This window comes from Limulus polyphemus, unplaced genomic scaffold (assembly GCF_000517525.1).
Source record: "Limulus polyphemus unplaced genomic scaffold, Limulus_polyphemus-2.1.2 Scaffold1458, whole genome shotgun sequence".
Lineage (NCBI taxonomy): Eukaryota > Metazoa > Arthropoda > Merostomata > Xiphosura > Limulidae > Limulus > Limulus polyphemus.
Window position 1 is genome coordinate 217,181 of NW_013667068.1, and position 12,157 is coordinate 229,337.

Sequence of the window (12,157 nt, forward strand, 5' to 3'; positions counted from 1 at the left end):
ATAAAGATGGTAGCAGTGTACTGGTTTTACAACTGACATCTAATCCATATAAAGATGGTAGCAGTGTACTGGTTTTACAACTGACATCTAATCCATATAAAGATGGTAGCAGTGTACTGGTTTTACAACCAACATCTAATCCATATAAAGACAGTAGCAGTGTACTGGTTTTACAACCAACATCTAATCCATATAAAGACAGTAGCAGTGTACTGGTTTTACAACCAACATCTAATCCATATAAAGACAGTAGCAGTGTACTGGTTTTACAACCGACATCTAATCCATATAAAGACAGTAGCAGTGTACTGGTTTTACAACCGACATCCATATAAAGACGGTAGCAGTGGTTTTACATACTGCCTCTACTTTAGCTGCCATGGATCTTTCTGTTCTTTACCTTTATTCACTAGTTAATTTTTTTATCTTGTCAATTTTTTATAACTGTAGAATAGCATAATGCCACATGAAAACGTATTTTAATGTAATCCTCTGAAGAGGAGGTTAATTGCAGGTATCAACTCACTTGCAACAAGAGGGTAAGGGACTTTTAACCTGTGAGGTTACGGGCCATAGGGATGACCAGGGAAAAGGTGAGTGAACCGCTTATTGTTATAATAAATTGTGAACACCTTCTGTAAACTTAACTAGCTGGATAGCTGTGTTGGTTACTAATTTAGGAGAGTGGCATATTTATCAAGCATATCAATCCAGAAAATGAAATGTTAGTCCTTTGTAAGAAAATATTTTATTAACTGTAAATGAGAATCCTGTTTGGGCCTATACAGTGTTTTGTTGTCAAGATGTGTGTGTGTGTCTATATATATATATATTATTTGACAAATATACACAAAGGTACACAGACATTCACTCCAGAACAAAAGCCATTTTATACAAATAAACAAAGGGTACAATACTACAGTTAGTTTATAGTGGGTTTGTAGGATTACACAACACTCCTGCTGATGAACTTGGATGAGGGTGTCCCTAGAAGTTGTTTATTTGGCACACTTTCACATTGAATGGTCAAGGAAGGACCACAAATACTCCACAGGTGAGTAGTCTAGCCAAGAGTCAGTGTTAATGTACTTACCTGAAAATTCAAGCCATTGTTTTAGAAACTGGGTTGAATGATCCAAAGTCCCACCTTATATGAAAATGTTGCCTTGTTTGTTAAGATGGCAATAGACAGGTAGGAGACCTTACTTACAAATGTGATGTATCAAGTTGCAGTGATTGTCCAGCTGTCTACGTAATGCTCCACACCATAACAGTAATACTGCTAAGTTTTGTTAGGGCTCAACTAAAGCTCCTCAAATGATGGTAACCAAACATAGGTGCCATTCACTGTCTAAGAATTGTACAGAAAAACTTACAGTACTCCAAGAGAGTGTGATAACAACTGTAATGTCCACTTCATTTGATGTAAAATATTGTATTACGTGAAAAATGACTTCCATCTAGCTACGTAGCCCACGTTATTACTTCTGATGGTATTGGAACACACTGTCACCTGTCCTATAACAGTAACGGTTGGTTGCTGTGGGTTCACACTCCCTCTCGTAACTTCTGTACACTTAGACCATGCAGAAACCATGGTTTTCTGATGTGAATAGAACTGACTTCACCGTGGATACGGCAACTGAGCCAGCAATTGTTTTGCCAACTTTGACCACCCTTCCAGCCAACAATGCAACCTTGCAAAAATATAGTTAATGTTTGGGATCCTTTCATTTGGGATTGTCTGTATTATGTGGTCTTTATACATTGTAATTATCTGCACGTTTTATCAAGGAGATGGTCGGGTTGTATACTAGAGATGTCTGTTTACCTAGTAGTAAGCTGTGAATTTTTAAACATGCATTACTACTGCATGATAATAATAATTAGTATTATTTTGATTGATAAGTAAGTCAAGTATCTACAATTTCCCATTTATTTGTTACAAATGAAATTCTACACAAAAATTATTTTTGTGAGACTTCACATCCAATTCTACTAGCAACTTAACTCATGATATGAGACTGTTCACTATTTATACAACCACATATCAACTGAAAAGTAGCCTAGATTAGCATAAGTCACGAGATGAAATTGTTTGATTTACTATAAATCTGTGTCTCAACCGACACATCCTAACTGAAAAGTAGCCTAGATTAGCATAAGTCACGAGATGAAATTGTTTGATTTACTATAAATCTGTGTCTCAACCGACACATATCAACTGAAAAGTAGCCTAGATTAGCATAAGTCACGAGATGAAATTGTTTGATTTACTATAAATCTGTGTATCAACCGACACATATCAACTGAAAAGTAGCCTAGATTAGCATAAGTCACGAGATGAAATTGTTTGATTTACTATAAATCTGTGTATCAACCGAAAAGTGGTCAATATTACAATTCAAGAGATGAAATTGTTGGCTTCAAAATACACACCTGTAAAGTGGATACGGTAAAAAAAAACAATTTTCAAAAATAGTTTATCAGTGAAAGAAATGATGTTTGAGATAATTAAATTTTCTATACAATTAAAAATCGGACAGGATTATACATCTTACTTCAAAGAACAGTCATTAATAAAATAGGTCACTCTACTACACGTGCGTACAGGAAAATAGAAAAACATAACATAAAAAAAATCTGTAAACTTTGTAAATCATGACCAGAGATTTGAAGTTAAGGAAATGTCGAGAGGAACTAGGGATGACACTTTCTCTAGAATTGTCTTGGAATGTCGAGAGGAACTAGGGATGACACTTTCTCTAGAATTGTCTTGGAATGTATCGAATGAAATGTCGACAATTCTAGAGAAAGTGTCATCCCTAGTTCCTCTCTTGGAATGTATCGAATGAAATGTCGAGAGGAACTGGGGATGACACTTTCTCTAGAATTGTCTTGGAATGTATCGAATGAAATGTCGAGAGGAACTAGGGATGACACTTTCTCTAGAATTGTCTTGGAATGTATCGAATGAAATGTCGAGAGGAACTAGGGATGACACTTTCTCTAGAATTGTCTTGGAATGTATCATTCAATTTTGTATTTATTACATTTTCACATACAGCAAGAACTAAGGAATAGATTATATATCATCTTGATTCCGAGTTGTACACACACATACACACAGATTGTCTATATGTGCATTAGATTTATTTAGAACAAAGTACTTACACAGTTGGATGGAGTGGCCATCTCCTAGTGGATACTTCTGATATCGTGGTACATTAACTGGTGGAAGCTGAGAAAACCTAACGCTCAACAGAGGCTCAATCCGAACAGCCGAAGGATCGGAAGGATGAAACAGATTGTACACTTGACTGCAAAATGGCCGAGGAGGTGGTGCTGTAACATTAATAATAAAAAAAGTGCTTCACAAAAAAAAACAAAGTTTAACCACCCATATGTATGTTACTTAAACTGACTCTTAATGAATGACTAAGGCACTTGTTAAAATCAAACTCATCAGATCTAGGTACAAAATACTAGAGTACGAAACGTTTTAAACACAACTTCCATATTGAAAAAATAATAAAAGGTATAGCACATAGTAGTAGTAAAGCTGATCCTGAATAAGTTCAACTAGTGTTAGGGATACTTGTTAGTACTTATATTCTTACTCGGGCATAGCAGGAGGTTTTCTGTGCCCTTATGCTGAGATTTAATGAGGCCCCTTAGATCTTAGTGTGGCTTTATAAGAACAAAGTATTGAATTGATGAAAAACAAAAAATTACATTTTAAATTGTTATTGCGAGGCTACATTAGAATTAAAAATTTGTAGAACAATCTAATGTTCTAGACTTACTATTTTTTTCATCAAATGACATTATCTTCCTGTAGGCCATTATCATACCCAACGGACTGCCAAACATGAAGAAGTCACTAACTTCAAATTCAATCTTGTGTTGAATGCTCTGATCACTAGAAGTTGAACTGGAGCGACGAGGAAGAGGAGCCGAAAGAAGTCTGGTGTAGCTACAGAAGTACAAAAATTAAAACAGCACAACAAGCTGTATATATTATTTTTACTAAAAACTCAGTTTTATTGAGGTTCAGGAGAATCTTAAAAACTGTATGGCGTATCATGAAAGAAAAACAACCACAAGTTACATAATTTAAACGTTTAAGTCTAAAACAAAATTCAAATATTATAAGAGCAACACCTGTAAAATATAACAACTTTTGACATTATATTATACTTATTATTAGTGTGATGAATTTCGCTGGTAAATACCAAATGGTTTTCAAAGAACAACCAATAAAGAGAGTAATATCCAATGTGAACGTTTTTAAGACTTGTGGCTTATGTGCTACAAAATAGAAAGTGTAATTCTTTTCAAACACATTTCCTTTAGGGATGTATTGAAGGGTTCTGATCTGTTTAAAATATTATAAAGGACAAAGTTCTATACCAAATCTTAGCTTCAACAAAAATTTTCATATTAACAACTGTCCACTAAAAGACACCACATATGTACAGATTACAGTTTATAATATTCACTGGTAATAAATGACACCAAGACTGATAACAGTTTTAGTGACATTCTCCCCAATACTGGCACCATGGCTGTAGCTAGCTACAGGGAAGATGAGGTTGTGGTTTTAATTCTTTAACACACAAATAATTGGAAGTCTGAGCTTGGTAGAATATTGGCTCTGGTTATGTTTATGACTGGCACATATGTACACATAACATATTATACTATTCATTGATACTAAGTTACACCAAGACTGATAACAGTTTTAGTGACATTCTCCCCAATACGGGCACCATGGCTGTAGCTAGCTACGGGGATGATGAGGTTGTGTACTTGGTTGTTGTTTTAATTCTTTCACACCCAAGTCTGAGCTTGGTAGAATATTGGCTCTGGTTATGTTTATGACTGGCACATATGTACACATAACATATTATACTATTCATTGATATTAAGTTACACCAAGACTGATAACAGTTTTACTCACATTCTACCTTGTTGACCACAGGTGAACTATATTCCTGTTCCAGAAAAAAATGTATAATATCATTTGAACAACATTGCCTTTTGTTCACTACCAGAGCTCATAAAGCCTATATATGGCATACTAAGCCTAATTGGAGATGTTAATTACCACGGTAATTTATGAAAAGTGATTAAAATTATTACCAGTCTTACGTGATTTGATATGGATCATGTATAGCCAACTTTGACATTTTACAGTGTTATTAAATGGTAAAGCTAAAGCTTAATAACAATGTAATTACAGTTCACGTAACTTGAATCAATCATAGTTCAACGTTGAGATATCCTATTCAAATGTTGGGGGGGGGGGGGTCGTAACTTACCTTTTAATGCTAATTAAAAATACTTATATTATTAGAACCTGCAATTCAGAAATAACATAATGTTGGATAAAAAAAATAAGTAGTCAGCCAGAAGACTAGGAAAACCTTCAACAGAAGAAGGTCTCATTTCCTCACATTGTAAATATTACATATTTGTTTGTTTATTACATTGGGCTATCTTTGCTCTGCCTGCCTAGAGTATTAAAACCCCACAAACGTACTGCCGAGTCTTTTTATATAATAATAACAGAAGCAGTATAGGGTCATGTTAGATAACAAAAAAATCTTTTTCTTTGCAACCAGATAGTTCATGGTTACAAAACAGAAAATAAATTTAACTCGGTTTCCAAGAGAGGATCAACCGGTAATAAATATAGCTAATTTAATAAATTGTTCTTACAAGTATTACTTATAAAGATTAGAATGTATTGTTTCATCATTTCGGTACTCCTGTTTGCGATATTTTCTACTATACCCGACAATGTCTCGCAAGGTTCGGCTGAGGGGATTTATGTTAGTCCTAAATACGTGTACAAAGATAACTTGGAATTAAATTTTGAGAAATGCAAGTATGAAAAAAGTAATGATTATATGCATAAAAAGAAGAGCTTAGTGTTTATTAAAGGTTAATTAATATAAACTGAATTAGTAATAGGTTCACCAAATGATTCGTTACTAATCTACGACTTCTGATCGGCAAATTACTGCCATCCTTAGATTAGTTGTTTATTAGAAATAGAGAAATCAATAGTAAATAATTCCTCTATTATTATCACATTCTGAGCTGATATTATCACAAATCGCTTAGTTTAATTACAAAAATGTGTACGAACTAGAAGAAAAAACTATCAGCTTACGAGGCAGCATCGTAGTTGGTAGAATCGGCATCCTTAGGGTGTGAGTAAGATTTTCTGTAAGTTCTGATACTGCTTGTTACAGTACCTGGTCTCCTACTTCTTGAAATCTCACCAACATCTTCGTTTCCACTGCCGTTGCTAATGGAAATTAAAGGATTTGGTCTACCCGTGTAACTGGGGCTGTGGGGTCTGTTTCGAATGTCTGCACTTTGTTGGTTAGTGGGTTCGACCTCAGCGATACTACTTTCACTCCCATAATGGCTATTTAACTGGGATGTTCGACACAAGGCATCGTATAGTAGAACTGCTCCCAAACTATCTCCAATGACAACAACCTGATAAGTGTTCATAAGAATATATAGATCTAAATTGCTGAGGATAAATGGTCCATAAACTATTTCAACTGTAACATGTGTATGTGTAACATGTCACTTGCACTGTACTTTTACATACACGGTGGCACTACAGACAATAAACAGTTTTGGTGTAAAGTGAAAGATGTCTGTCGTATCGTGTTAAATTGGCATATACTAACTTATGAAAGATGTTCTCTTTGAAGTGTTTAAATGTGACAAAGAAACGTGTTAGTATCATATAAGTAATATTTCACAAACTACATTGCTTTAGAAATATATATTGCAAAGAAAACCACTTTAATATCATTACAAAAAAAAGATTTCAGAAACTATTTTCCTGTAAAAATGTGTGGAAAAGAACTACATTAGGAAAATTCTTCCAATTAAAGTTGAAAATTGTCCACGAAAGTTACGGAGAACATAAAAGGACCAAATCACCTTCATAAACATCAAAGTTTCTAGATTAGCCTACTATAAACATCAAAGATGATGATCTTCACACATTAGTCATAAAAACAACAACAAACAAACTAGGACACAGGCTGCAAGGGACTTGCTCTATCATTAGGAAGGATTAAGGAATATAATGACACAAATGATATGTTACGTTACAGAACAGATAATACTGTGAGACTAGAAACTGTGGTATGTATAAACACACAGAAAGGGTAGAAGTCAAGACAAAGTATGACGATTTGTTTGTTTGTCTACAATTTTCTGTACTGGCAGTCCCTCGTTTTGAACTAATAGATTAGATAGAATGCTGTGTTTGTCTCATCAAACAGTGGGATTTGACCACAACCCCAAAGTGTGGAGTACATTTCTGTAGCAACAGGATATAAACCATGAATCGTCAGATTCACAGTCTGGGCATAATATTCTCTAGACCCTATTCAATCCTTGTTGATAAGGAAAGGCTCGGAAGCATAGATATGACTGTTTAGGATCAGATTTTTGGTTAATCATTCATTAAATTGATAATATTAATAGCACCTAGACCACTATTATGTCTGACTTATCCCAGTAGATCTGATGAGCCTCATTATTGGGCAAAAGGCCTCATCAGCATTAGATATGGCAGATATTATAATGTCATTGACTAGGTCACATCTGGAGTGCTGTGTTCAGTCTTGGGCCCCTTAGAATGGACATTTAGTTGTTGGAAAGGGTTCAGAGGAAAGCTCCTAGGATGATATCTGGGATGAAAAGATTGTCATCCAAGGAAAGGTGTTAAGATCTCTCAACTTATTTTCTCTTGAAAAAAAAAAAAGAGTTAGAGGGGATCTGATTGAGGAGTCTAAGACTGTTAAGGGGATTGATAGCGTGGATGCATGCATCCACCACATCTGAAGGTTCCAGAGGCCAACCACCCTGTTAGAAAAATATAGTTGTCTTAGCTGAAGATGTCTGCCATCCTGTCAAACTTTACACTTGTGTCCTCTTGTCTTACCATTAAATACCAAAAAAGATGATGCATCCACCACATCTGAAGGTTCCAGAGGCCAACCACCCTGTTAGAAAAATATAGTTGTCTTAGCTGAAGATGTCTGCCATCCTGTCAAACTTTACACTTGTGTCCTCTTGTCTTACCATTAAATACCAAAAAAGATGAGTTAATTTACGGGAGTTTAGGGGAAAGGTTGATAGATATTTGAAAGAAAAGGCTGGTTTTGCTTTTTAGTTATTCATTTAGTGGATAGGATAGCACAGATGGACCAAACATTCCTTGTTGTCCTTTAATTGTTATATGTGTATTCTTCTTTGCTTTCTTTCATAAGTTCTTAAAAGATGTACTAATTACAACAATCTCTTTCTTGTCACTTATAGAGAAGAATACGTTTATGATCGCACTTACATTTTGTACAATGCTAAGTGCAGGCATCATGGTACTAGTTGAATACAAGTAACATCAAAACAAAAACCTGAGGCAGATACTCAATAAAAAATGATTCTGGTATGCTGATACTTAACGTACATGAACTGTTGGGTTTTGCACGTAGTACACTAGTATATACACACACACGTACACAAATATGTATCACTAAATCTTTCTTAATACAGTACAAAACTTACTTGGTCACAAAAGCCATGGCCTTCTTCAGACTTGAGAAATTCGTGGTAAGTCTGGTTGGCAGCAGTAACTGTTCTTGAAATACACACTTGGTATTCAGGACATGAGATGGCAAAAAGTGGCATACAGCCTAGTGGAATCGCATCATAAGTGTGTGAAATACCATCAATGGCAGATGGAGATGATTGAAAACTATATGGACTTAGACTGAAACAGAATAGAAAATGTATAACTAACAATTAGGACAAACAAAGTAGACACAGTATCAAGTTTATCTGAATCACTAGAAGTTAAACTATGGCCATTTAGGAAAGTAATGAATTCAAATGTTTATTATTTGTCTAATTTAGATTCCACCTACAATTTAGTAATAACATCAAAAAGCATCAGGCTAGAGGAATATCCTGAGTTTCAAACTATTCAACTAATATTCCACCTACAGTTTAGTAATAACATTAAAAAGCAGGATCATCAGGCTAGTGGAATATCCCGAGTTTCAAACCATTTGACTAATATTCCACCTACAGTTTAGTAATAACATTAAAAAGCAGGATCATCAGGCTAGTGGAATATCCCGAGTTTCAAACCATTTGACTAATATTCCACCTACAGTTTAGTAATAACATTAAAAAGCAGGATCATCAGGCTATTGGAATATCCTGAGTTTCAACGTAAAAAGGTCAACAAGATAGTCCATTAGAAAGTACTCTTATTCTTTTTTATAACATTGTATGGTTTTATTGAAAAATATTATTCATATCCACTCACGAGTAATGAAATAGTGACATGAACAGAAAAAAAGATTTATTATTATTTTTTAACAGACTTCCTCAAAACAGTTACTTTGCACCTCTTCATCATTTATCAAATTCTAGTTTGGTGTTTATCCATGTGAAGCTACAGTCTTACCTGGATAAAACTGCTAAGGCTTCTGAACAAACTGCAGGACAGGATACCAGACGAATTGCTATACGATTTACCAGCATGGGATAGTGTTGATACACCAGGCTGTCAAGAGTGCTACGGAAAGTACTTATGTCCGATTTTTTGGAGCTGGGGTCTGTGCCAGTGTCTAGAACACTGCTACAGTGAAATACCATTATCAATACGGTAGTGGGGCAACTTTGACGGACGGGTGAAGTGAAGGGGCTTGATGGCACGTAGGCATCCACGCTCCCACTTGAAGCTACTGATGGATAGTCTTTACCGAGCTGTCCGTTTTGTACTTTTTTAATGTAGGTGTCTACTAAGGAAAGGTTATGAAGATCAAAATATGAGTTAATATTAACATAGGAAAAATTAAAAGGGTTATAATGGGCATGAGCAGAGAGAGAAAAAAAAAGACTTAATGCTTGAAGTTCAAAACAATATTGTGAATAATTGTACAAGTTTAAAATCTCTCATACTGTGATGAAATAAAACTTTTAAGCCTATTCTAACAGCTTCATGATTGTACACTAAATAGCTACTGTGTGATTGGTATAACTCGGATAATATATTCTTAAGGTTAACTTAATTGCTTCTTTTACTTGGATATACGTAGAGATTCTGATTTTATTGAAATACTTTAAAATAAACTTTTTTGAAGTATTCAATTTAACAATAATGTTTTTGAAAATGTAGGAAATATGTGAAACATCAACGATTTGTGGTGAAAAACACGATTACTACAGTATATTTTTAAATCTCCTCCTCCTTCTTTAAAGACAATACACGCTTACCCTCTTTGATATTTTCTGTAAATTCTTTATCTTCCTCGATGGGAAGAATGTCCAGTGAACTCCATTTTGCCAGACTCATGGCTTCCGCTTCATCTTACCAGAAAAAAAGAAAGTTATAATAGAGTTTCAAAACAATGTATATCAATAAGTAACTAAACTAACATTTCTTAATAATCTGTAAAAACCTACTTAATAATTTGGATCTAATTAGTCCTTTTTTTGAGACAAGCTGTAATCATATCAAGGTGACATAGAAAAACTTTCATACACTAATTTTATAAAAGTTTGTTCAGTGCTAAAACCATAATATTTTTCACGGACTCTAGGATTATCCGACAGGGTTCAGTATGGACGGATTTCAGTTTCTTAACTGTATTTTTCTAGATTATTTATGTACAAGGATTATCCGACAGGGTTCAGTATGAACCGATTTCAGTTTCTTAACTGTATTTTTCTAGATTATTTATGTACAAGGATTATCCGACAGGGTTCAGTGTGGACCGATTTCAGTTTCTTAACTGTATTTTTCTAGATTATTTATGTACAAGGATTATCCGACAGGGTTCAGTACGAACTGATTTCAGTTTCTTAACTGTATTTTTCTAGATTATTTATGTACAAAATTGCTTGAATTTTATACAGAAAATCAGTGATTTCGTCCAATTTACTTGGTCGTTCCTTTTCAACGAGCATTGTGACAAGAAAAAAATACTGAATATGATGCAATAGTAGATCCCGTTGTTAATAAATGATATAAAACAAAGTTGGTTGTTAAGCATTAAGCTACATAATGGGCTATCTGTGCTCAGCCATCAATGGGCACCAAAACAAGAATTTTAGAAATGTAATCACACAGACTTACTCCTGAGTTACTGGAGGGGCTGGTTAAGAAGGAAAAAATCATGAAATATACCACTAATTTTCATACTTTGTCTTATTTTAAATTTACACAATCTTTAAAATTTCACAACAAAATGTAATAATAATAGCATACTGATTTGAGTTATCAATGTACAAAACTCCTACCTTCAGCATCAAAGAATTCATCCTCAGAGCTAGAATTAGAATATTTTCCAATACTTTCCATCCTCCAATTAGCCATCTGAACATCTAAACTTTTGTTAGAGCTGCCATCTGTAAATGTACAGAGGACAGGTGAATCAGTCAAGTTACTGAAATACAACCATTTTAATTATGGCTAGAATCAGACTATAACACACGTTGTTAGTGCAATCACAAATTTAAATATCTGAGATAAAATCAATTCATCAAGGATCGTGGCTGTCTTCTGGTTTCCTTTAAACATATTTCCTGCAGGTTAGAGGAAGTGCTTATCAGCTGTACTCCAACCAACACCATCAACTTTTCTTATCAATGATTTGCCATTGTAGATCACTGATCAGAAGAGTTGATGGTGTTGGTTGGAGTACAGCTGAGCAGCCATTGTAAGCCCAGCTGTACTCCAACCAACACAATCAACTCTTCTGATCAGTGATCACCAATGACTGCCCAGCTGTACTCCAACCAACACCATCAACTCTTCTGATCAGTGATCTACAATGGCAGCCAAGCTGTACTCCAACCAACACCATCAACTCTTCTGATCAGTGATCTACAATGGCTGCCCAAGCTGTACTCCAACCAACACCATCAACTTTTCTTATCAATGATCTACAATGGCTGCCCAACTGTACTCCAACCAACACCATCAACTCTTCTGATCAGTGATCTACAATGGCAGCCAAGCTGTACTCCAACCAACACCATCAACTTTTCTTATCAATGATCTACAATGGCAGCCAAGCTGTACTCCAACCAACACCATCAA

At 34.9% G+C, this 12,157-nt stretch overlaps 1 protein-coding gene and 1 long non-coding RNA gene across 7 annotated transcripts in view; one reads left to right on the forward strand and one right to left on the reverse strand.

Moving 5' to 3' along the window:
- LOC111086818 overlaps positions 1–3,977 on the forward strand; it is a 27,567-nt gene extending 23,590 nt beyond the window's left edge. For all 3 annotated transcript variants that reach the window (XR_002611532.1, XR_002611533.1, XR_002611531.1), the window contains exons 3-4: positions 499–593; positions 3,842–3,977. This is a non-coding gene — a long non-coding RNA (uncharacterized LOC111086818). The remainder of the gene's footprint in view (positions 1–498; positions 594–3,841) is intronic.
- LOC106463672 (protein retinal degeneration B-like) overlaps positions 1–12,157 on the reverse strand; it is a 28,055-nt gene that overhangs the window by 12,090 nt on the left and 3,808 nt on the right. For 3 of the 4 annotated variants that reach the window (XM_022391251.1, XM_022391253.1, XM_022391252.1), the window contains exons 3-9: positions 11,356–11,463; positions 10,330–10,422; positions 9,518–9,854; positions 8,611–8,815; positions 6,182–6,516; positions 3,807–3,976; positions 3,175–3,345 (exon numbers count right to left, since the gene is read on the reverse strand). In XM_022391251.1, coding sequence (XP_022246959.1) covers positions 3,175–3,345; positions 3,807–3,976; positions 6,182–6,516; positions 8,611–8,815; positions 9,518–9,854; positions 10,330–10,422; positions 11,356–11,463 — 1,419 coding nt within the window. The remainder of the gene's footprint in view (positions 1–3,174; positions 3,346–3,806; positions 3,977–6,181; positions 6,517–8,610; positions 8,816–9,517; positions 9,855–10,329; positions 10,423–11,355; positions 11,464–12,157) is intronic. The other variant, XM_022391250.1, reaches the window with a different exon arrangement.